The 25,148-nt window shown below is 38.5% G+C and overlaps 1 protein-coding gene and 1 long non-coding RNA gene across 2 annotated transcripts; one reads left to right on the top strand and one right to left on the bottom strand.

The window, feature by feature from the left end:
* Nucleotides 1–692: 692 nt before the first annotated feature.
* AZI2 (5-azacytidine induced 2) lies at nucleotides 693–24,679 on the top strand. Its single transcript, XM_059846639.1, has 8 exons — nucleotides 693–838; nucleotides 9,148–9,377; nucleotides 11,861–11,986; nucleotides 12,302–12,401; nucleotides 14,067–14,215; nucleotides 16,641–16,702; nucleotides 19,439–19,554; nucleotides 22,310–24,679. The coding sequence occupies exons 2-8, from the start codon at nucleotides 9,153–9,155 to the stop codon at nucleotides 22,696–22,698; spliced, it is 1,167 nt and encodes a 388-aa protein (XP_059702622.1). The 5' UTR covers nucleotides 693–838; nucleotides 9,148–9,152; the 3' UTR covers nucleotides 22,699–24,679.
* LOC132327461 (uncharacterized) lies at nucleotides 5,761–11,926 on the bottom strand. The gene is made up of 2 exons (XR_009486532.1): nucleotides 11,790–11,926; nucleotides 5,761–6,291 (listed from the first exon to the last, which is right to left on the bottom strand). It is a non-coding gene; the product is annotated as an uncharacterized LOC132327461 (long non-coding RNA).
* Nucleotides 24,680–25,148: the final 469 nt, after the last annotated feature.

Genomic DNA, 25,148 nt, shown 5'->3' with positions numbered 1-25,148 from the left:
GGTCCCTCAGGGGGCCCGTCGGGGGTCTCTGTTTTAAGGAGAGACTGTGGGAGCTGGGCCTCATCTCATTAGAGCATATAAATATCTCAAATGTGGATGCCAAGAGGATGGTGCCAGAGACAGGACAGAGACCAATGGCCATAAACTGAAACACAGGGCGTTTCACCTCAACATGGAGAAGAACTTCTCTACACTGAGGGGGCAGAGCACTAGAACTGGCTGACCAGGGAGGTCGGGGAGTCTCCCTCTCTGAAGGAATTCCAAGCCCACCTGGACGCCTTAATGTAGCACTGTTCGTAGTGACCCTGCCTTTGCAGGGGGGAGGGCCTGGATGATCTCCAGAGGTCCCTTCCACCTCTAACAATTCCGTGATTCTTTGAGACCGTTCCAGGCGGGAACGCCGACCCGCAGCAGCTCCCAGGCCGCTCGGGGCCGGCAGCAGCCCCACCCCCGGCCGGGCGGAGCCAGCTCTCGGCCGCGCTTGCCGACGCGTTCGGCCGGGCGGGGCGGCGGCCCGCTTGCACGCCGGGATTTGCAGTCCGCCCTCCTTCCTCCTGCCCGCCCCGGCGGCAGGGCCGCCTCTCTCCTTCCGGGAGCGGCGCACGCCCGTTGGCGGGGACCGGGAGCGGCGTTTGTTGACTTCCTCGAAGGCGGCGGGGGCGGCGCCGAGCCCCGGGAATTCCCCGCGGTGGCGGAGGCCGAAGCCGCGGCCGGGCCGGCGGGGTGGGGGCGATGGGCGTCCGAAGGGGCCCGAGCGGAGACCGCGAGGGGCGGCGCTGCCTCCCCGCCGAGCTGAGCGCCCGCCGCTGACCCGCCCGGCCGAGCGGGGCCCGGACAGGTTGGTCCCGGCGCGGGGGAACGCGGGGCGGCCCCGGCCGGGGCTCCCCCGGGGTGCTGGGAAGCTTTGTGCCCGTGGAAGAGGAGCGACTCCCGCTGGGAAAAGAGGCTGGTCTTTCGTTTCTCCTCTTAAAATAGAGGAGTCCCCGTAGAAGCCCAGAATCGTGAGGGTTGGAAGGGAGATCATGTAGTCCAGCCGCCCTGCCGAGGCAGGGTCACCTCGCGCAGGTTACAGGTGACACAGGAATGCGTGCGGGTGGGTTTTGAGTGACTCCACAGGGGGAGACTGCCTGGTCAGCCTGTTCCAGTGCTCTGCCTTCTTCTTATAAAGTTCTTCCTCATGTTGGAGTGGAACTTCCTGAGTTTCAGAAGGGGCAGCCTGTCGGTCTTTTGCCGTGCCCTGCCCAGTCACACTTGGCTGGAATAAGGAGTCATCCCGTGGCGGGAGGGTGAGCAAGGCTTTCAGGTACCGCCAGCAGGCTGGGGTTGGGCCTCGGGCAGGCTGTTAGGCTGGTTACAAAGCCGCCTCTGAGCAAGTTGAAAAACTGCGTGGGTTCTTGGAGCTGCAGTTTGTGCCTTGGTACAGAGCAGTCTGGCAAAGGAAATGAGCGAATTACGGGTGTAGAAAACATGATGGCATATTGGAGCTGACGGGAATACAGGTGCTGCAGGCTGTGTTAGTTTGGAAGAAGGAAGTGTAGATGAGCATCGAGGTAGTTGTGTATGCTAGTGGTGCTTTAAACTTTTAAAAAATTGCCTCTTGAAATCCTGCTGTTTCACCTGGTAGGAAAAATACCCCAATCTCCTTAAATGAATTGGTCCCATAGCAACTTAGAAGTGAGTGTCAACTGTTCCAGTGAATGCTTTTAGAAGTTTTTTGTTTCTTAAGGAATCCTTTTATTTCCCCACTGCCTTTCACTGTATGTGAAAATATCCCCACCTTTTACTGTATGTATGCAGTAAAATCAGTGTGCTGGAAACAGACTCTGGGAAAAGCAGAGTTAGGGGAGAATTATTGCCAGGACAGTAAAGTCTGCTCTGGGCTCCAAAGGTCAGTTTCTCTTCTGAGACAGTTTTCTGGGAGATGTTGTTATGGGCTATGGGAAACTTGTCATTTCCTGGATAGTGGTGTATGGTCACATGCTTCTGCTGCTAATAGTCCAAGTTATCTGTTCCAACATGTATTTTAGAGTTTTACTAATTCTACTAGAATTACTGTAGAAACTAAAAGAAATCTATGACTACTTTTTGTTCTTTGAATAATTGCTGTTTAATAACAGCACTTTTTTTAGAAGTGTTTATCAGATAATTGCCCTATAGCTTAAGTAGATGATCATTGCCTGAAATTTTAAGCAGAATTTTTTCATCTAAACTCTGAAGTCAGAAGGCAGAAAACACTGGTTCACTGAACTGTAGATTAGACTATATGAAGGGTTTAGCTACCTTCTCATTCCCAACAGCCATATTTTTTGCTAAAATTTAGAATTATTCAGAACCTTGTTTGCTGCGTTTGTAATTTAGAAAAGTGAGGTGACCATTGCCCAAGTGCTAGCTAGGTTATGTTTTACAATGAAAATTAAAGAGTAAAAAGTTTTTCAAAAGAGCAAAGAGAGTGAAGTGACATCTTTGTGCAGCAAAAATGGGTAATAAATGAGAAATAGTTTTAAGACTGCCTAAATTTCAGCAAGTATTCTACTTTGGTTTTCAGTATATCTGTTATATGTGACACTCAAAAGGTGGGGAAAGTGTGAAAATTATTGGTCAAATATATGAACAAACTTAGTGTACTTAGTGTACTCAGGGCAGAGAAATAGAATAATTTCATCTCATAGCATTGGAAAATCATAGAGTTGCAAATGCAGTGACATTTGTTTATATTATTTCAATAGATGCATTGAATTGGAGATTGTGCACTATAAAATGTTAAATGTGGGTTGCCTGTTTAGGAAAGTGGAAACTCCCCTGTCACTGCACATGGTATTCATATGGTTTCTTTAGAACAGAATTTGAAGGAAGAAAGAGAACATGTAGAAGGAAACAGGATAAAATGCAATGTGGGTTTACCTTTTGATATATGTTCTCATTCTTTCACAGGGATTTTCTAGACAGGGGAAGTCTGACAGTCCATAGTGAATTAAACAGGGATAATGAGATCCAGTTTGCTAAGATGGCAATGCTAGGATTAACGGTGCTGGGATAGGGACCAGCTTGGTAGGAGTCAGTGGGGAGTTCTGCTGAACTCCATAGCTGTATCCATTATCTGTGGTTCACTTTGGACTCAGTCTTATGTTTTTGCTAAATATTTTTACTATAATTGCATTAATTAAGTAATTTATATGATTATACAATATTTTTATATGGAGTTCTTAGTGTATGAAATTGTAGATGCAGCTAAAATTTGGCAGGACCTTTGGGGAGAAGAAATAAAGTTTGAGAGGGTAGGTGAAGCATAAAAGGCTTGAATATTTGAAGTCATTCACTTAGAAGCTGCTAAGTGGAACTTACCTTCAAATTACCAGGTTTGTCTGAAATATTGCCATCTGAATATAGAATTTTAGAAGATAGCCCAAGTTGAAAAAGACCTGGGAAGATCTGCTCCCCTTGTAAAAGGGAGCCTGAATCAGATTTGCTGGCATCTTGTCCATTTGTGTCTTGGAAATCTACAGATGTTGTGTTAGTGAGTTGCAGGATGACCAAGGGCCATCAGACAGACTCCCTTGCCTTCCAGTAGCTGTAACAGATGAGGCACATTTCCACTTGAATTAAAAGTTAATACAATTACAAAAGGCTTATCACTGAACTTATTCACTGAACTTGTGAACTTATTGAATGGTAATTAACCTATTTGATTGAATAGAAGGAAACTTGTGATTGGGAGGTAGGACCTGCTGTTTGGTTTACAAAACAAGATATGAAAAAAAAAAATCCAAATCAAGCCCTCTAAACTTTTGGAAATTGTTATTCCTTATAAACCTTTTGAAATGGGAATGAATGAACAGCAAAAGAAGGGTTTCAGTAACCTTTCAAGATACTTATATTTGGTGCTAGAAATGTTTAACAGCCAAAAGCCATTTTGCTCCTACTGAGGTTTGCTTGACAGTACTGCTTTTAATTACTTTCAACATTAAACGTAATAGTTTAATAAACAGGATTATATGATGCTGAAAGGATAATATTTTATTGATTCCTACTTCTGGGTTTTTATTTTCCCCCTTTTCAGGTAGTTGTCAGGGAGAGTGATTATTGTGACAGCATCCACAGAAAGGCAGACTGAATACATTACACTGAGGATGCATAAGGTTTGCAAATTAGCAGTGGAGGTACTGGAGTCTGACACTGTTCAGAGAAAGTAAAATTTATCAAGCGCTTTTGTAATAAAATGGGCTTTTTATTGCTTTTCTGGTCCTTGTGAGAGTAGATTATTTATTGTAAAAACCTTGAGATTAAAAAAAATTGCCTGTTGTACCTAAGGAGATTTTTACTTGGCTTTTGTAGCTTACCCAGATGTTCAGGATAGATGAGCTACAGTGATCTGGTGTGTGAGCTCAGAGAGAGTGAGTTTCCATTTCCTGAAGGCAGTAAAACGAAAGTGCTCTGGAGGTGTGATGTAGATCGCATGCTGACGTGTTTCTGAAGGAGCACCCAGTACACTGGGATGGCCGGGCTGTGCCCCTATGCTCTGGGACTCACTGGGAGGGCACTGGGCCTGTGGACTTTGGCCATATGGAACAATGAACCACAGCCAAAGTAGCAGCTGCTGAGATGTGGGTGTGCGTGTGAGAATTTTTATTACTCTTAAATGGAGCAAGTATGTGTAAAAAGTGATGCCTTTCTCTGTAGAACAGTCTGTTCACAACTGGAATCAAAGAGAACCTAAGATTTCTGAAGGAGAGGTGCAAAGTGATGGATGCTTAAAGAGACTGGAAGTCTTGCTTGTTTTAACGTCTTGTGTCATATGCTCCAAGTACCGTGTGGAGTTTTTGATGCTGGCTGCAGGAATTCTGTTTTATTCCTTGCTCTGCTGAAGTATCTTTTAAAAAAAGAAGAAAAAAACAGTACAGCTTTTCTGAAATTACGGTGAAGGTTGTAACATGCTCACTCAGGATTCCTTTGGTTCAAAGGCATTTCTTGAATTTAAAGGGTTTTTTTATGGTTATATGCATTTATGTATACCCTTCTCTGTAAGGCAAGATAAATCCGTACAGAAATTATGCTGTTGTTATCAACAGCTGGAAACTGTTCATATTACCATTAGGAAGTCAAGCTCTTTGAGTCTGGAAGGCAAACAGGAAAACAACCATCTTGAAATTATTTGCCTTTGATATTTGGAAATATTTTGAGAACTGTTTTATTCTCTTTCAAATCAACCGTTAGGCCAAAATGAGAATCTGCTTCATACTGGGAAAAATTTAATGTAATTCTGCTTTTACTATTTCTCCTTCTGATCCGAGAATAAGATTAGCATTTCAAACTACAGAGCTCTGTTTGTGCAGTGGTCTGTTTGCTATTAGAGCCTCTGCATCCCATGTTCCTCATATGTAGAATGTGTTTTATATTTAACTGCCTCCCATGGTGTTAATGACTAGTGTTCTTAAAGCTCTTTAAAGAGAAAAGTGATGTTTCTGCCAAGCATTAGTAAGATATGTGAAAACATTATTTTGCTCAAAATATTCAGTGTATTGAATCAAAGCTGTTCTATAACCTATGTTGAGCAACAGAAGTGGTTCCTGTTAGTTCTTCTGTTCTTCACATTGTGTGAAAGAAAACTTAAGTGGTGCCACCTCTTCAAACTCATTTGCTTATGAACAGGGAGCATAATTAGTCCTGCTAGAACTTAATGCTGTTTCCTGTCAACAGTGTATTCAGGTTGGGGTTTTTGTTTGTTGGCTTTTAAACATTAGTTAGTTAATACAAACAGTAGTACTGGTACTCACTTAATGTATTTAGTTTTGGACATAAAGATTAAAGTCCTTTTAAGTAGGCTGTTTTGTGTGCAGATCATTCTAAAGTGTAAATGAAATACATTTATCACAGGCAAAATACTTAGCTACTGTGCTGAAGTAAAGGGAATAAAAAGTATTAAGAAGACCTTTCTTGGGATGGGATGTGTGGTAAATGGGATTGTGAAGGTTGCCTTAAGGAGGCCAAGATGGACATCAATTGTATTCAGAGGCATTAGCTTGTCAGTATATTACTTCAAATATTTTAGTGAGAAATCTTTCACTTGAACTGGTTACTGTAGGACAGATTACCTCATGAATTGCAGCTCCAGAGAGGTCAATATTCACTCAGGTGTTTCAGAGTGTCAGCTCTGAGGCATTTTCAGCAGTGCATACAAATGTGACTTTGAATTAGAAGTCAAACAGATTAAAACACGGCAGAAGTCTGTGGCAGGACTTGGTGAACCATCCTGAAAGACCTGGCATCCTTCTTCCAGATTTGAGGAGCTGTAACCTGTGGAATAATCAAAACATTTATTTGATTGTTGCTGTCAGTTCATATTTTTAAAATGAGGTAATATAGTTCTGGGGAATCTAAATTTTGATTCCTGTCCTTGGGTGAAATTAAAGACTACAGCTGGAATTGGGGATTTCTTACAGACATAGCCCCTTTTTTATACTGAGGGGTTTTGTCTGTCCTGACAGCAAAAAAAAGCTGGGTGACCTCTGCATTTCACCATGGCCTTTTATAGTACTGCCGATCTTGAACTGTTTAATGGCAGCTTGTCATCACTTAGTATGCAATACAGTTAGTCAAAAATGTGTATATTGGATTTTTTGGAACGGTTATCTTCGGTGTAGAAATTTAGAAAAGCGTGCAAACAAAGTCCCTTTGAATTATGTGGAATTGTATGCTTCTCTTCTAAATAATCTCCAGTTCTGGCTTAGAAAGCAGCATCAGAAAACCAGAGTTGAATAATCCTATAAATTAAATGAGATCTTTCAAGTAAAAAAAAATGTTAGAATAACTGGTCTTCCTAACCTGGTGCAGGTTAGCTGTGTACTTGTATTTGTAAAATAGTATTTGTGTATGCTGAGTCTTATTTGGAAGGTGTTCCTCTCTTGGAGGCTCATAAAGGCACTTTTAGTTAACAAAATGCAGAATAACTATGGTCCTGTTTGCCCATATTGCCATCTCCTGGTAGCACTGATGTGTGCAAGAAATAGGGACTGTATGATGCTCGGGTTTAGGAGCTATAGGAAAGCATGGGGACAAAGATCTGTGTTATGTACAAGGTCACAAATCTCCTGCTTTCTTTGAGAGATAATGATAAGCTGTGACACTTCTTTAACGACATTTGAGTCAAGTGTTCCGAGAAAAGGAGATGTGTTGCCTTGAGAGGGCAAGCTCTTGGGAATTTGATGAGATGGGTGACAAGACTTGCAGAGCCTTTGGTGAAATGGGGGAGGATAAGCTGGTATGTTAGACTCATCTTGGAAGACAAAATGAGCAATTCCTTCAGTCAGTTAATGCAGTTTGAATGATGTGGTGCTTTTGGTCAAGGTCACCTTGTGCATGGAGTGATACTGTGCTTACAATGAAAAGGAAGCAAACCTTTCTTGCATGGTTCTTTCTGCTTAAATATTACAGAAATCTCAGAATATTCAAGGCAGAACAACAAGCAAGGGAAGCTTAGGCTACTTTTTTGTCAGAATGCATCAAACACAACATACAAGGCATCCATTCACCTCCTGAACATAACCATGAAAAGGAGTTCAGCTTTGGTTTGTAATGTCTTTTTTTCACTGTTGAAAAACTCCACTGCTGTCTTATTTAGTAGGAATGAGCTGTTACAGTTTTTTATCATGTTGTCTAACTGGCTTGGAGCAAATTGAGACAAATGTGATAACAGCACTATTGTTCAACAGTAGCTGTACTACAGCTCTTCATAATGCTGCACTCTGAAAGCTTTCCAGCATGGTGAGGGAAATTTGACCATACAGACAAGCTCCAGGCCTTTACTTCTTGTAATCTATAAACAAATGGAAGTTTAGTTTGAATTCAAATAGCAAATGCACAGTAGAAGCAGCAATTGTGACTGTGGGGTTTTTTTCACTAATGCCTGCCTTTTCTGCAAAGTTCTGCTGATGAAGTCGGTTTTCTGTTGAAGTAAGTTTTTCCTGCAGTACAAAAAGCTGTCTTCATTATGCTCAGTTTTTTCATTCCAGCATTTCTGTTGGTCCATTAGCTAATCATCAGGAACCTAAGGATTTGTTGAAGGGGAAAAAATTAAAGTCTGCTTTTTGTAGAAGTCACATCACTAGTTTGTTTAAAGGGGGGTGGTGTTATCAGGCACTTTGTAGCATTTCTTAGTACTCAATAGGAATACAAGTAATCTTGATATTCATAACTAAATGAGATGTATCTGGTTTTGGTTGGTTGTTTTTGCATTTTGGAGGTTGGCTTGTTTTTAAATAAACCCCAAAACTTGTTCCACATAACTTGTAACTCTTTTTGGGGATTTTCCATTGAGACCTGTTGCTCAAGAAAATATATAGAATTTCTTTAAGATTGTATTTTCTTATTGAATGTTTTGCTGTGCCTGAATGGCGTAGGTTGCAACAAAAAGTCAGTGTAACATCTGCTTTGCATTTGTCATTCACGTGGATCTACCTGGTATTTTATAGTGACACTTTGCTAATGATCAGATTATTGTCAGTTTTCTCCACACATACTGAGGCAGGTCATGTTACTGTGATGTTTTCATTCTCATCATATTTTCAGTCAAAAATTACTGTAATTGTTCAGAAAGAGGTTTTCTACTGTGACCAGGGAAAGAATAGCTACTCATGCAGTCTCTTTAATGACAAATACAAGTGTAATTTAAGATTCTGTTTTAAACTTTCAGAAAAATATAAGTATTTGCATTCAAAAATAAAGAGGCTTTGGCACTTGTGCTCAGGAACCACAGGAGTAAGTTGATTTGTTGGAACTGTACTGTTTTACTGCTCAGTGCTGGCTTGCAAAAGCTCTGATATAATATTCCTTTGGAGTTCAGATAGCTGGTACCAGCCAAATTCTACATTGGTGTTAAGACTTAGTAAAAATGAATTTGAGAGTTCATACATCTGATAGGTACTCAAAATATTTATATCAAGTAACGGTGAAATGTGTCTCTTCTAAACAGTGTATTTTCAAGGTGAAATGGATTTCAAGATTTTTCTGCGATATTAAGATACTTCCTGATTATTTTGTCTTGTCTTGTCTTGTCAGACAGAAACACCCTGCAGTATTATTTTGGAAGGTTTTCAGTCTCTTGATGAATTTGTCTTTCTGAAAACTTAGCACTTATATCTGTCTTTTTAACAGCTGTCATGGAGGAGTTGGTAGAGGATGACATCTGTATTTTGAACCATGAAAAAGCAGACAATGCTCACAAGAGAGACAGCGATATTCCTGTTCCATCCTATAGTGGAGATGAGTCTGTTGCCTCACACTTTGCACTTGTCACTGCATATGAAGATATCAAGAAACGACTGAAAGAGACAGAGAAGGAGAACTACTTCTTAAAAAAAAAAGTGAGAATTTTAGAAGAGAAGGTAAGAAAATAGTTGATGTACCAGTTTCTGATAGCTTCTTTTTTTGCTCCTGGCTGGATGGCAGAGAAGAAGGTTAAGGATTTGAAATATACACTTCAAATAATTTCCAGGTTAAAAAGTTTTTATAAATTGTTTTATTTATTTAAGTGAAATGCAGTTTGTTCCTCTGGTAGTGTAGTGTCATGGCATTTTTGGTTCTCACTGGGCACATATATGATGCAATGCAAAGACAGTGGCTGATTCAGACAGATGTGTAGTTGCATGGAATTTGTCACTGTAGTTTGGGTGCCTCTTCATGTTATTTATTAGCTTGGGCTCATGTGACACAGTGCCATTGAACAGTGAGGTGCAAAGCTTGTAAATTAATCAGAATCAAAATTGTCTATCAAAAGACCATTGGGCATACCAAAATGATGAGGAAAAATTGGTTGGTAAGAATATCCAGCTAGGTCTAGCTAATCACAGCCTCAAGTGTGAAATGCAAAGTTGCAATGCCTAATATAGGTGTTGGCTGGCTGGCTTTTAATGCAGTAATTCTGAAATATAAATAAATATTGGAATTTGTTTTATGGACAGTTTCTCATGGCCATAAACTAGTGAAGTTCCTTAAAACTAAAAATTGACCAGGGCACAAGTTTTTCTCTCCAAGTAAGGAATGCCGTGATAAAATGTATATCCATTGTTCAGAAAAACCAAGTGTCTTTGTACTGCAGAAGTTCCTGACTTTGATAGATTGCTTTCTTATATAAGATGCAAAGATAGATCCTAGTGTTAGAGCTTAGACATTTTTGGGACTTTCTCCTTGCTGTGCTACTGACTTTTAAAAGCTTTCCAAGTGTGTATTATTTTGTGGCATTGGAATGAAGAACTTGAGTCACACTTGGCACAGCTTTGAGAAACTTATTTGGGAATTCTTGGTGAAGGCTGGATTGAGTTTTTCTCAAAAAGGAAAACCAAAATCTCAAGACTGTCTTTATGTAAGGTTTAGGGGGATGTTGGGAATAGGACTAGAGCTTTAGACCTGAACCATGCTAAGTGTAACATCTTTTATGTTGTTACTCAGAATCACAATAAACAGGATTTGACCTTGACAATTCCTTTTGTCTTGAGTGTTTTGGTTTGGCCTGGTTTAGCTTAATTCTCTTGAAGATGCTACTTTGTTTTCTGTAGAAAAAACTTTTTTGTATGTGAATACCACTAAAATGTTTCCATGAGGGAGGGGTATTGAGAAGGCCAAGGCTGTTAGTGACTTTCAGTCTTTGTCAATAGCTAATGTACCTGTATGCTTAAAAAATATATGGGAAGTTACCCCTTCAGAGTTTGTAATTGCAGTGTGCATGGAAACTTCCTGAAAGCTTATTAAGGCTTGTGTTCTATCTGAGTGGCTTTATTAGGGGGAGAAAATATAAAGGACAAAACTTAAAAGGATTCATACACATACGGAAAAAAAGCAAAGGGCAGGAGCTTCCTATCTTTGTGGCCTGTTTTTCCATACTTTCTTTCAAGCAAACACTTTAAAGAGGAGATATTTAAGGTAGATATGTGAGTGTCAGTGCTTTGTTTTAGTAATTATTTTTGTGTGACTCCTAATTTTTAAGAAAATATATGCAAATCTGTTGTGAATATCTGCAAGAGGTACACTTAAAAGAAGTGTGCAGGATAAAAAGAATGAAAAGGAAAATACATTACTTAATTAAAGCAAGAACTTTTTATATGAATGGATATAATTTGATGTAAGACTTCTTTTCTTTCTGTCTTATTAAAAACACTGAATATATTTTAACTGTTCCCTTTTTTGTAGCAATCCAGTGGGTAGTGGTTATTCTGCCTTGCTTGCCTCTTGCCATAGCAGGCAGTAAGATGGTGGTGATCCGAAAGTTAATAGATATTTGTAAAATTATTCTGCTTTGGCTTTTTGTACATATATGCACTGAAAAAAAAAATCTTTATTTACATTATGAGGCATTTAAGAAATTATGTTTGGCTTCCTTTGAACTTTGTGTGTTTTGTGTTTATATGCTTAAAACTCCTTTTTCAAAAAGCAGTTGACATTTTTTTGGAGCCTGGAAAAAATATGATTAAGGGATTGTCCATGGGAGTAATCCTAACTTACTAATGGTTTTTAAGCACTGATAGGAGTGAACTCATAGCAGTCTGCTAGAAAGCGTCCCTGTCCATGGCAGGGGGGTTGGACTAGATGAGCTTTTGAATGTCCCCTTCCAACTTAAACTAGTCTATGATTCTATAAATTAGTGAGCATTAAGCATTGTTAGAGATTTCAGAATCTGTAGACAGCCCTTGCTGCACTTTTGTAGAAAACTTTGGCCTGTATCAGTGTATTTGATTAATTTGTTATCTAAACTGGAAAAAAAGGAAAAGCTGTTAGATTAATATTGCAGGCTGTAGCACTACCTTTTCAAAATTTTGCAGTTGCCAGCATAACATAGAAGACTTCTCACTTCTCCTGTGTGTTGAACGTTCAGGTGCTTGGCTCCCGGATGGAAGAGGAATGCAGCTCTGTTGGGCGGGAACAAGTCAATAAGGCCTACCAAGCCTACCGAGAGGCCTGCATCGACCGCGACCATCTGAAAAGCAAACTGGAAAAAATGGTGTGCCTTTTTAAGTAATGGCTTCAATGCTTGCTTTATCAGTACTGCATAGTTAGTACATGTTTACTGTAGAATGAACTTTATATTCTCAAGATATGTGGTGTTGGTTTTATCACTCTTTTAAAGTAGATGACAATATTTTCTGTAGAAATGACAATTTAATGTACCTCAGTTTTATTACTGGTCTAGAATAATGCTTAAAAAACCCCAAAGTAATGTTGTTGTATTTGTTCTAAAATATTGAATTGTCAGACATGATAGAGAAATGCTTCACAAATTATTTTGGGTTGGGGTTTTTCTCTCCTCTGAAAATAGGCAAAAGAAAGTGCAGAATCCTTGAAAAACTTGAATGAACAGTTGCAATCTAAAGAAGTAGAGCTGTTACAACTAAGAACTGAAGTGGAAACTCAGCAAGGTATGCATTTGGTTACTTCACCTTAAGGTTTGTTGAGGAGCCTTAGTGGTTATATTGTGATCTCGGGGCATGAAGAGGCTTAACCCTATATAGGGGCAAGGTAAGAGAGGCATGAACAGCAGTGAGGTACTTTGAACTTATCTTCATTCTCGTGAATGGTGACATCTATGTTCTGAGTCTGTTGTGTTCTCCCACCCTAGGTGGTTTACAAATTTGAGAAATGGGCACCACCTAACAGTTTATAGGCTGTGTCATGTACATCTCTGGACCCCACCACCTTTTCCTCAGAGCAAGGCAGAGGCCTGTTCAAGTATAAAGATCATTCAGTCAATCCCACGTTTTCTGGCACCTGCAGAGGGTCCAGTATATTGCTTTGTCTCGCTGTTGGATATGACAAATACAAGAGGATGTTGTATAGCAACAGCTGCAGTTGCCAACAGTTACTTAGCTGGCTGGGAAATGAGGAAAAGTAGAAGGATGCTGGTTGTAGAGAGCCTGGTGAAAAGAGGAAGGAGAAATTAACACTATATCCTGGCAATTCCAAAAGCCCAAATCCAGCATCTCTTAGTGCAGTTGTAAAGAGCGCTCTGTATGTGATAGATGTGTAAAACAAAACACCATGGAAGGAAAAAGACCCCTTGATTAATTTAGTTACAAGAAAATGCCATCTGTATAAAGTTAGAGTATGGACTGACTTCAGAGTCTGTACAAATGCAGTCATTTGAAAGGCACTTTTGAGTATAGCTGTGCTTGAATTTCATTACTCTCCAAAAGGACCTTAAGCATGTAATGCACTACTTCAATTGCACAAATATTTAAACCTAGAAAAACAAATTGCAGGTAGTGCTAGTATCACTGCTGAGGATGTCATTGTTTCAGGAGGTAAGAATTGCAGTGTTTGTAAGGAGAGCTCTGAAAATGTGATGATTTCCTTATTTGTAACTCAGTTTTACTCAAGTGGACTCTGAGTACCTTGCTTTAAAAAAAGGAATCAGTGTAACTTAAGGCTGTTTAAACTATTAAATCTGGAAATAAATGTACCACACAGCTGAAGACCTGTGGGTTTTCTTCCTGTCCCGTTCCTTCTTTTCTTGCTGTCTCACTAATGCACTGCTACTGATCTGATGGTAGCATCAGCTGAGGTTGCTTCTTACCGTGTGAATTGCTTCAGTCTAACAAGATTTGTGTCACTTTTATGCTTTCTTCTTTTGTTTGGATTGTATCTCTTGTTGTTCTGTGTGGAACTTCTTGATGTTAAACTTGGGGAAAACTTAACGGTAAATGATGTAAAATAATACAAATCTGAAGGCAAAAGGACTTATGTTTTCAAAGCATATAAGTATGCAAGTTGGCATATATGATGTGTATTTGCCATAAATTGATTTTTTTATTTCCAGTGCCTTTTTATGCTAGTACCTCCTTTTTCTCTGTGTCAAATGTCTGGTCCATTCCTAGAGAGTAGGGCTCCATGCTTTAAACCCAGAAAATAGACCACCTCTGCCAATGGCATTACCAGTGTTATATTTCCCTGTTGCCATAGACTCCAGTTTCTTCAGAATACAATGTTTTTGTAGGGCATGGGCTGGTTGAAGAGGATCTTGCATATTGAATTATGTTCTTTGGACTGAGATTGCAATCTAATTGTCTTGCTTGTCTTCTTTACAGTGATAAAAAGTCTGAATTGTACTCAGGCTAACTGGGAATTAGAGAAGCTGAACAGTGACCTGAAAGTGCATAGTCTGGAACAGGATCTAGAAAAACTCAAGGAAGAGTGCAACAGTCTCAGAAAGGAGTTGCAAAATTCCAAGCAGAAGGTACCTTTATTTTTAAGGAATTTTTCTATTAATGGTTAGTTTTAAATCCCAAGGTCAATCAAAATCAAGGGTTAACAAAAATATGAAGTATACAATTGAGTGAAAGATTAGTATCTTGGTAAAATTAACCTTAAATATTTTAATAGACTGTAATTTTTCTTGGAAATAGGGACAGGCTCCTCAAGGAGGTGTTCATGGCATCAAGCCTGTCCAAATTTAAGAAGTGTCTGGATAACACTCTTAATTAGAAAGTTTGGTTGTACGTAGTCCTGCAGTGAGCAGGGAGTTGAACTTAATCCTTACAGGTCACTTCTAACTCCAGATATTCTATGATTCTATACAGGTGAGATTTCCCAGCTATTGCCCATATAACAACAGAAAATAAAGCTTTATGATTTTTTGTAAGTAACTACTGAAGTTTAATGTAAGCTAGGCTACTAAGAAAGTTTGGGCAAAAGCTGGCCTCTGTTGCCTTTTTTTTTTTGAACAGCAACGGGATGCTAATGTTTAAAGATGTCATGAACTTTGTTTAAGGAGGTCTGGTGCTTTTCTTTAGGGTAGTTGCATGAAGCTTGTCAGGAAAGTACCTCTTTTGGCACCCTTCCTGGCCATTTCTGGGACAAATATCTGTTCTGAGGGACACGTTTTGTAACCTAGGCATTGTTAGGATCTCAAAAAGAAAATTAAGATGACAATAACAAAAAGCACTAAGTTATTGTCTAGTGCATTCTTTCTGCTTTCCATCTTACGTTTGATGAAAGGTACAGTGCCAGTCTCTAGGACTCTGCAGTCACACTGAAGTTACACAGTGAATGTAAAACATTTAAATGTGATTGTTTGAGGAGGCAGACTGTTTTAGATTCCTTCTGGTTATTAATAATTATGTAATCTGGAATCACACAGCATTTGAGTGAGTCTGCAGTTTTTCCACTAGGTGGGGATAAAGCATGTGAGGTGTTTTGTTAACTTCCCTCACTGCTGGTTGTTTCACTTGGGGCTGGAGCTGTTTCAGGTGCTTTCAATAACTTGTAAATCTGAAGGCTTGCTGTAACCTGTGTGAAGTTCTGGTGTCTTTGGATAACTCTAGAATAGAGTAACAGCTGCATAAATAATTGCAGATTGTATTGTGAGAGTGAATGATGTCAGAGAGAGCAGACTAAAATAGCATTTGTAAGGAATACTGCATGTGACACTGTTTAAATGTTTATGCCAGCAGCTTTTGTTGCACAGAACAAATACAGGGAACAGCTTTTTGTTTTGTTCTGGTGGGAGGGGGGGTTTATGTTGTTTTTGGGGGGGGGGGGTTGTTGTTTTTTTTTGTGTTTAATATAATTTCTTCTAGATCCTGCTAACTGCTTAATACAGGAAATAAAGTGCATGTTTTCAAATATGGGGTAATACAGTGCAATTTTTTTACGCTATGAATTTAAATCTTTGGGAGATGGTGAAAAAGTTCAGGAGGGGAAAATCTGTCAGATGAAATATAGTCAAGTGTGGTCAATGGGCAATGACAAATCAGCATTATTTCAACTCAGCTGGTGTTTTTGTTATTACTTATTTTCATTACATTAGTTAGTTTAGCTAACATGTAATGAAGGTAAGTAATAATGAAAATGAAAACAGGAAAACATGTTTTCAAGTGTTTTCTACCTTAGGCAAGTGTACTTTCTATTTTTCTGTACTTTTATATAGTCTTACTCAAGTTTTACATTGTAGTTCAGGCAGTGTGTACATTGTATTGACAAGTTGCTTGAAATATGTGCAGCCTGTCTTAAAGCCACTATAAAGGGATCAAATCCATAAGAGCTTTGGCTAGAGGGAATGATAGGAAGGGAACATGGAAAGAAAGGGAGGGAGGTCATCACAAATGAGAGTCTAATAGAAGCACAGCTAACAAAATGAGCCCAATGTTTGATTTGTTAAACAATCCTGGTAAATTCAGTGTGGCTGCCTATATGTGCAATTTTAAAGTAGTCTGTCAGACTGAAGAGATAATTTATGTTCTGTCATAAAAGTAACTTGTGGAAGTAAATCTATACTGAATCAGCTTCCTTTAAGTTAAGGATCTTTATATACTGTGACAGAGAAAGAACAAAAAAAAAACTGTTTAAAAAGCAGAAATTGAGAAAGACTTTTCATGTCCATTTAAGAAAGTAATGAATCACTGAGAGTTCAGCTGTTTCAAGAAAGAAGAGTATGCAAATGGCTGAGCAATGCTTTCATATAAGTAGGTAGTTTAAGCAAATTTTAGTGGAAATTCTTACTAGAATTGAAACCCACTTTTGAAACCCACTGCAGCTAACACAAATGAAGATTACTTGTGAATTTCAGTATTAGGCAAATTGGAGTTTCACTGCTATTGTTTGAGAGGCAAGATCTGAAATCATGTTCATTCATTCTGTCTTCCCTTCACTTTGTTATGCAGGACCAGGCTCAAGAAGAAAATCCATTACATGGAGACCACCTTCAAAGGCAAGACATCCAGAGGTATGAAATACTTTATTTTCAGTTTACTGAGGAACAGTTGTTTGAGCAAGTAAATTATTCTTGCAGACTCTTTAGGTGTGTTATTTCAAGTTACATAATTTCATTAAAAGTCTAGGTATAGTTATTTAGCAAGATCATTGTACATTTTTTTTCTTTGTGTTTGTAGTTCAAGATGATGAATATTTATATAGTCATGCCTGTTGGTGCACTTACAGCATTTTCCACCAGAGGGAAGAGCAGCCCTTCACAATGCCAGGCTTTAGTGCAGTGGGACTTGGTGCTTCCTTGGGTGTTGAAGAGACTTCTCAGCCACTGAAAGAGAACATACAGACACTTCCCATCATCTCTTCTCTGGTGCAGTGAGGTTAACAATGTACACACTGCACACAAATCACACTTTGTCCTTTCACCTTGGCTGGATACTTATTCCTGTGGTTCCTCCTGGAGCTTTGCTGTCAGCCTCACACGCCTGATAAAAGATGTTCTCTCAAGACACAGCACTTATCTCTTTGATCGCTGCTCTGATCAAACTGATCATTTGATCAAATAATTACTGATCAGAGCAGATTTATTCCACCAAGTGGTGCTCAGGTGGCAGCCATCTGAAATAGCATATGGACAATATAGTGTTTATTGTAATGTAAATACTAAGCATGTAATAAATATGTAAGCCCATCCAAAAATCTGTGGAGGAAAAACCTCCTATGAGAAACATTTATTGTAGCAAGCAATCCTGCTTTTTATAGGAAATGGAGGCATTTGCACCTAGTTAACTTTCTGGAAACTAGTTACTTCATACTTGTGAGCAGCCTGTAAATTTGACTTTAAATTCTCAGTGTAAAAGTCTAATTTGCTGTACATTTGAACAGGCTGTCATAGTGAATGTTCCTATTACATGTTAGAAGGCAGTATAGGATAAACCTCCAGGCACAGGGAATCCTTGGTTTTCAATTACAAATTCCTTGAAAATTAGGCTTTGCAATGGGATTCTAGGCCAGGATCCATAAAAACAATTAAAATCAGTTGCATGTGATTTAAGTGGAATTCTGGTACCTGCAGCCCTTTGCAAGATGCTTGTAAAAGTGCTAAATGCATTTTAAAAAATTCATCCAAGCACTTTCCTTCTGGTTGGTGGCAGACACTTGAGCTGTCCCTATATTTACCACTTCTCTGTTAAATATTGGACAGTTCTGGTCCGACATAACTAAAGTTTTTGATCTTATTTTTTTAGACCAAAACATGAGAATTAAGGAATTGTGGTTGCCACATCAGCTTTAAAATTAAGTTTTCATCTCTTTAGAGTTTAAAGAGCCAAAAGGAATCTGCAGTAGAAAGGCCACAGGTTTAGCTGAACTTCTTGAAATATCAATTCTGAAAATTTTAACTTTCTATCTGTCAGAATTGCTGACACTTCATACATTATTTATTAATAGAACACCTTCCTGTGTTCTTTAACAGAATTTTATGAATTTCAGCATTTGAATTATGGGGAAGTATTTTTGTGGATAGAAGTTCTATTTCTTTGTTGTAAGGGAACTCTCTTAGTGTTGACTTCCATAACAGCCACTTTTCAGAGTGATTTTGAACATTTGTGCTTGATATTTCATGCAGGAGTGATCCTATATTGCTATTTTTGAAGGATATCGTTACATACAGTTATAAAGCTTATTAATTCTTACTCTTCTCAATAGTTTGAGATACTGAGCTGTTTTCAAATAAATGCCTTTTAGTGAATGTAGGGAGGAAGAAGAAATTCTGGAAACTCTCATCCATTGTATTTGTCTTCAATAAATGTGTTTTGGTAGAATGTTAATCATTAAAAAAGAATTAAATCATTGCATTCATGTTTAAGTTGAAGTAACTACATCCTTATGTCTTTGGACACTAAGTTAATTATTAATCAGCATAAATGTGATATTCAGTGAGCCTTTGCTAGAAATTTTACCAAGAAACATATGGTAATGCTGACTTTTTTTTTCCTCCCCTCTTAATTTTCTTACCAGTTACTAACATGAAACATCAGTGTTGGAACAGTGCCGCTGTTGCTAAATAAGTTTCTTTTATTATGCTGTCTTAGAGAAAGAATAGGAACACTATTTTGTACACTGTCTGATAAGGCAGTGTATTAACATAAATTGGAGGCCTTGAATATAAAAGAGTATGGTTTATGTTTTAGATTGGACCCTGTGTGTATGCTCAGTTTGGGTCTCGGGTATTTAGACTGAATTCAGTGTAGCAATGTGCATGGTATAAGAACAAAATACTGATTTTTGATTGTTTGAAATTACAATCAATCAATATTACTAGGCTCATAATATGTATTGGGGTATGTGGTCATTTATTGAAAGGTATTCAGAGTTAACACTCTGCCTTTTTTATAACCTGGTGTCACTTTATTTAAAGTATTCCTTTGAGATGACTGATTTTATTGGAAGATAGTTAGTTTCAGATACTGAAATGAAAAGTAAGCTTCATATTTCTTTCCTTTGGAGAGTTGAAATTATTACCTAGTACGTCAGTAAATAATGCATTGTATATTGCAATAGGCAAGAATCAAATTATATACAAAGGTCCATCTGTTTAAGATAATTCTCAGTACTGTTCAGTCCAGTTACAGTTATGGTATTCCAATAAAATTTGCAGAACAATTTATTAACAGTCAACACGTGATAGCATGTTAATAGGCTGCTTTAGAGGCAGCAATATTTAACTTGGAATAAATTTTTGTTTTGAAAGTTTGCAACAAACATATTGGGACCTGAAGAGAGAAATGTCCAATTTGCGTGTAGTGACTGACAAGCAAGCTGAGATCCTACGAAAACTGAAAAGGAACCCACCAGGAGCCAAGAAAGGCAAGTCAGTGTTGGCAGTAACAGACCTTACAAACACAGACCATTGATGCAAGCTGTAGCATTTTAAAAATAAACCAGCTATCATATCTTATCAGAATCTCATCAATTGAAGTTGATAAGCTAGACTGTATTATGGTTCCAGCTTCCCCATTTTCTGCTTTTGCTTCTATCTCATACTGGTCAACTTCACACATAAAGGTGTTGCTGATGTGTTTTTTCTTCAGTACTGTATTCTGTTCCCCTTGTGGCTTTTTTCTCAGTCAAGTGTTGCTTATGTGCACAAGGCTGAGGTGTTAAGTTTACTCGTATTTGACCTTTTACCACAACTACTTCATATTAGGGGGGAAAAAATCTTTTTGCAAATGCAGTCTTATTTTCCCAGTACAGAATATATGAAGTATTAAAATTGCAACATTTTAAAATTAGACTTTAAAAGACTGAAATTCATTATGGTTTCCTATCTCTTTATATTGTATTCAGTAAAATTGTCTTTCCTAACAAAATGCTACACAGTGTGATATTTTCTGAATGTTAGAATACTGGGGAAACAAAACTGCCTTACATAATTTTAAGGGTTAAATATTTTTCACATAAAGTGTTTAAAATTTCCGAGAGCACTTCATCAGACAGTTCTTCTGTTCCATACATATGTTTCTCTCAAGCCAAATGCTAGACTATCAGGCAAACAAACTGTGGTAAAGAGTTAATTTCCTTTGTTTTCTGCTCACTTCAATTGTGGTCTTTACTGTGCTCAGAGTACTGGTGGAAGACAGTGAACTTGGTTACAATGTACTGGTGACAGTCTCTGATGTCCCTGTCCATTACCAGATCAAGACATTTTGTTTCTAAACAGCTCAGTGAGGTAATGACAGGATTCACCTCCCGAGCAGTCCCTGCCTTTGTGGTCAGCAGTGACTAATGATCACTTTGTCTCTGGTACTTGGCTGATACAAACTGTCAACCCATTTTGTAGACTTGGCCATATTGTTACCAGGTGAGTCTGTGTTCCTACAATTCTAAAACCTGTTTGTCAAATAACTGCAGCAGAGAAACTGGGAACTGAATGAGTCTAAATAATCTTAGCTCTGTCAAGGTTTGATGTGATCATATACAGTCTTTGTATCCTTACTTTTAATTTGGAGTTACCTGTCTTGCCACTACACAACTACTTATTTTTCTCTTCTCCTTGATAAGGAGACTCAGTTTCTGCAGTTGTTCATCCACAGCCATAGAAGGCATTCTTGATTGATCAGGAAACAGTGGACTTTTGCCTTTTCATCTGTAGATTTTTTTCAGTAATTTTTCAGAAGTATGTGAGAGTGGACCGTCTGATCTTGGTCATCAGCCACTCTTATGAATGCAATACAGATATATCTTTGCTTATATTTATAGACAAATCTTGGCTTATGCAAAATATGGGTACAATTGCCTGAAGCCTTCCAGTTCCTATACCTCTAATACTGACTTGTGGCATCTACAAACCAGCTGCCATTGTCAGAGGTGCATTAATTCTGCAGAACATTTGTTCATTACTTTGTGTGGGACATGAACAGTATCAGTTAACATGTGGATTCTACTTAGAATGTAGAGAGGCATTTTATGTATGTTATGTATGGAGGCATTTTCAACAAATGGGTGTGCTTGTGGGGTTTTTTGTTTATTTTTTTCTTGTTTGGTTTTTTTTTTTGGTTGTTTTTTTGGGGGTTTTTGGTTTTTTTTCTTTTTATACTTTTTCAATCTATTTTCAGTGGATTCAGTTTTTCTTGTACTTCTATAGGTCTGTAGGCCTCAAATTGCTTTACACCTGCCAGCACAAAAATGCCAAATCCAGTGCCTTAGCGCGTCTTTCAGACATGATGCCCATGCTATTGGAGAGTGGTTTGGGCTGACATCCACAGATTTTAATTTATTGTGACAAACAGAAGTTGTATTCTTTGACCAAGATACCAACTTCTTTTTCTGTCTCTTAAGAATAAAAGTTACAATTCATGCTCAAGATTAACAGCTGCTCTAGAAAACTCTATGTAAGATGTGAGTTTTAACTCAGGAAGCATGAATCTACTCTGATTACATGTTTATGTACATTATCCCTACGAAACAAAATGACCTGCTTGTATTTGGCCATATGTTCAGATGTGTGTTGAAGGTACAGCTTTTCCATTTCAGGTAGATCCTGTTCTGTTTCAAAATCCCCCCCTGCCTAATAATTTAAAACTCCTCTGGAATGTCACGTGGTTGAACATTGCAGTCTGTCATTTTACTTTTGGAAGTCAGACAAGAGAACCTGTGAACACCACGTGTTTCCCTCTTACTGCTTCATGGGCAGTGAGAATTCGGGTTCTGGATGGCACAAGAATACAACTTGTTAAAGAATCGGTAGAATAGGAAGCAGCATTCAGTCTTCTGCATTTGGATGATTTCTCCAAGCATGTGAAAATGGTCTCTGTTTTAGCATTCATTTCAATCTGATCAGGAAGATCCATCAGTTTATCTGTGTTGAAATGGGAGTTGGGAGATATCCTTGGAGTTGGCTGTGTTTTAGATATTGTGATGTCACATTTTTGGGTTCATCTTGAGACTGCTGAGGGTAGTATATTGTTTTTAGATTTCAAGTAGTTACTGAATATGGTCCAAAAACTTGTGGCTTGAAGAAACTGTGTTTAACATCCCTGCTAGACTGTAGTACATTTGGGGTACTTGAAAAATGCATTAGATAATGCAATTTTAAAATCTTTTTTTTATCTTTTTTCTTCAGCTGCCTGTACTGCACCAGTGCAATGTGTTGACTTGAACATTTCAAAGGTGAATTTGACATCTGGGGTAGTCTATAAAAACCTGTCACAAAACGATAAAGCCCTCGGCAATGCTGTGTCTCCCCCTCTGCTGAGAGATGCCCGTGTCCCCTCAGAAAGGGTGACCCTACAAGCTTGGACAGATGAGAGACAAATTCCAGCTGATGGCAAAATGTTTCAGGAACACCATTCCTATGGAAAGAGCTCTCTGGAAGATAATTCCTGGGTATTCCCAAGTCCTCCAAAGCCCAATGAGAATATGTTTTGGGAAATGAAAAATAATCCAACTTTGTTAAACTGTCCAGCAGATTACCTGGATCAGTGTAATCAAAACTGTCTGCACAAGAGTTAAACAATTTTTAGAATGAGCTGAGGCATTTTTGGAGTGATTCTGAATAGGCACCTTAATGCTCGAACTTTTAAGGAGAGAAATTGCTTGAAATGTCTGTCTTTATTTTTAATTCTAGTTCCAAATCAGAAAGCCTAGTCTTCCTCTGCTGTAAATCAGGAGTGAGTTCCTTGATGTTAAAGCTGTGCTGGTATAATGTAAATACAAAGAAATCTAGCATGGGGCCTAGATAGTCATGTACTGCAAATGACATACATTTGCTAAAAGTTACAATGAAAAGTGAGTTTGTGGAATAAAACAAAATAATCCAGTTCTGTATTTGTTTGCTATTTGTATATCAAGAAAATACTTGGTATCCAGTATTAGAACTTGTACCAGCTCTGAGCTTATATTTTGACAGTGTTCTTTTTCAGAATAAGAGATAATATGAAGAATTGCATTCTCTCTTCCTTCTTCCTTTCAATTAGCTTTGATTCCTCTGGTTTGTAAATGCATTTTTCTGTAATATTTAACTAAGAAAGGTGAGTTGGGTTTGTTTTTTATTCCAGCCTTGATTTATGAGAGTGGCAGGAGAAGAACCACCCTTAGGCTATCCTGTTTCATTGCCTCATTTAGGGCTTGATTGTGAATGGTGAAGGACCCTAAGTAGAGCTGCTGCTGAACACTGTGAATCCTGGAGGATCAGTTTGTTTCCCTCAGTTCCTGCTGAAGGGAGCTGCTGCCACAGACCCAGCGTGCTCACAGTGCAGTTTTCTATATTGTGCCTCCTTTGCACAGCACCACAGCTCTGACTCTTCATTCCTGTGGTGGTGAAAGCTACTAATTTTTCTTTTGTTAAAGAAACAAAGCCTTAATTTAATCAGACTTGGTGTTGTTGCATTGTTGATATACAAAAATAGGTATTTTTGTGGTGTCTTTATGCCCCTGAGAACCAGAGCAACTGGAATTCCAGCTACCTGCTTTATAGATTAGGGGTGTCTAGGCACTACTTTTTCATTATTTGTTTTCCTCTTAAGGCCATGAACTGTTTTTAGACAAATATAATTTATGCCTTTTTTTTTTTTTTCCCTATTGTAAACCTCTCTGCTTCATATCTGGCTTAATACTACAGGGTTAAGTGAAATGTCTTGACTGCTCAAAAAATGGAAGAAAAATGCATTGTATTTTAGATCCATGATGCCTAACTTGTAATGGGCAGGAAGATATTTAATACTGAATATGCTATTTACAAATGTGTGGGTGGGTGAAGTATTCAGCTTCACAGATCCAGCTTAACATTAAAGTAATAAAAATTAATTTCACAGCTGTTTAGTAGCTAATTATCTTAAGATGGCTTGCAAATACATGGGGAAGCTCTGGCAGTAGCACAGCCATTGTAATGATGGGCTGTAGAAGTGTTACAAGGGTGCTGTGTGACCTGTGTGGTTCCACGCACCCTCCCCTGCACAGTAAGTACTTCGGACAGAGCCCATCTTTCGCTCTGTCTATCAAAGGCAAAAAAAAATGCCTTCCAGATACCTTCTCCTGTAGTACAAACAGCATACATAAACAATGTTTCCCATTCACCCAGATACTGTTTTTATCTTTCTATTATCTTGCTCACGTATACTGGCTTGTCTGTGATTAATGGAAATGGTGTCAGATGCTGGAATTTATTCTGACCAATGAACACAGCTGACTCAGGGGAGTACAATCTCTTGGAAAGTAATAGAACAAAATCCAATATGCATAAAACAAATCCAAGTCACTAGGCTTTAGCTGATAGAACCAACTACCTATGTAATAACAAAGAAAACATTTCTCATGTGGCTGCATAAGCTATATGGTACCTAGTTCTAATGTAGTTTACTTTTGGGGTCCCCCACCTCAGTATTACAGAGTTTTTTTTATTAAGGAATGTAATATTCAACAGGCATTAATATGATTTGTGCAATGAAGGAATTCTACTGTGTAAGATATTAAATAAATTTATTTTTGTTTGAAATTGGTTTCACTAACAAATCTCCTTTCCGTATTTGGCACAAAATTTTCTGCTGAAGTTTTAATTCCTTTATTGTGTATAAATGTTACTGCAAATACAAACAATTAGATTTGAGGTTCATTGCTTTGACTCAGGGAAAAAAAATCAGCCATCTGCTGTAGCCTGCTTCAGCATCTTCTGGGAGAAGTATCCTCCTGGATGTTGAAACCTGAAGGATTTAGTTACCTTTGACTACTTGTGTGAAAAGGTTCCCAGTCAGCCTGTCCTATCCTGTGTGAAATTACAATTAAGATTCTGTGCGGAGCCTGAGAATTTCCAGATTCTGCATTTGACCCTTAGTTTTATATTCTGTGCTCCTTCCCAGGGTGGAGAAGGAAGCAGCAGTGTTTGATGAGAGGGACTTGAGGAGTGCTGCTGCTAACTAGGGAGAAGAGGGACTGATGCCAGAGAGTTTGCTGCAGGCAGCATTTCC

Source organism: Haemorhous mexicanus, chromosome 1 (genome assembly GCF_027477595.1).
Source record: "Haemorhous mexicanus isolate bHaeMex1 chromosome 1, bHaeMex1.pri, whole genome shotgun sequence".
NCBI lineage: Eukaryota > Metazoa > Chordata > Aves > Passeriformes > Fringillidae > Haemorhous > Haemorhous mexicanus.
The sequence above is the reverse complement of the archived record's forward strand: the minus strand, read 5'-3'. Positions and strand labels throughout refer to the sequence as shown.

What these genes read in the sequence shown, in the direction of transcription:
- AZI2 (XM_059846639.1), top strand. Translation starts at nt 9,153, where the DNA reads ATGGAGGAGTTGGTAGAGGATGACATCTGTATTTTGAACCATGAAAAA. An exon ending in TGAAGTGGAAACTCAGCAAG is followed by an intron (nt 12,402 to 14,066) that starts GTATGCATTTGG and finishes TCTTCTTTACAG; the next exon opens with TGATAAAAAGTCTGAATTGT. An exon ending in CAAAGGCAAGACATCCAGAG is followed by an intron (nt 16,703 to 19,438) that starts GTATGAAATACT and finishes TTGTTTTGAAAG; the next exon opens with TTTGCAACAAACATATTGGG.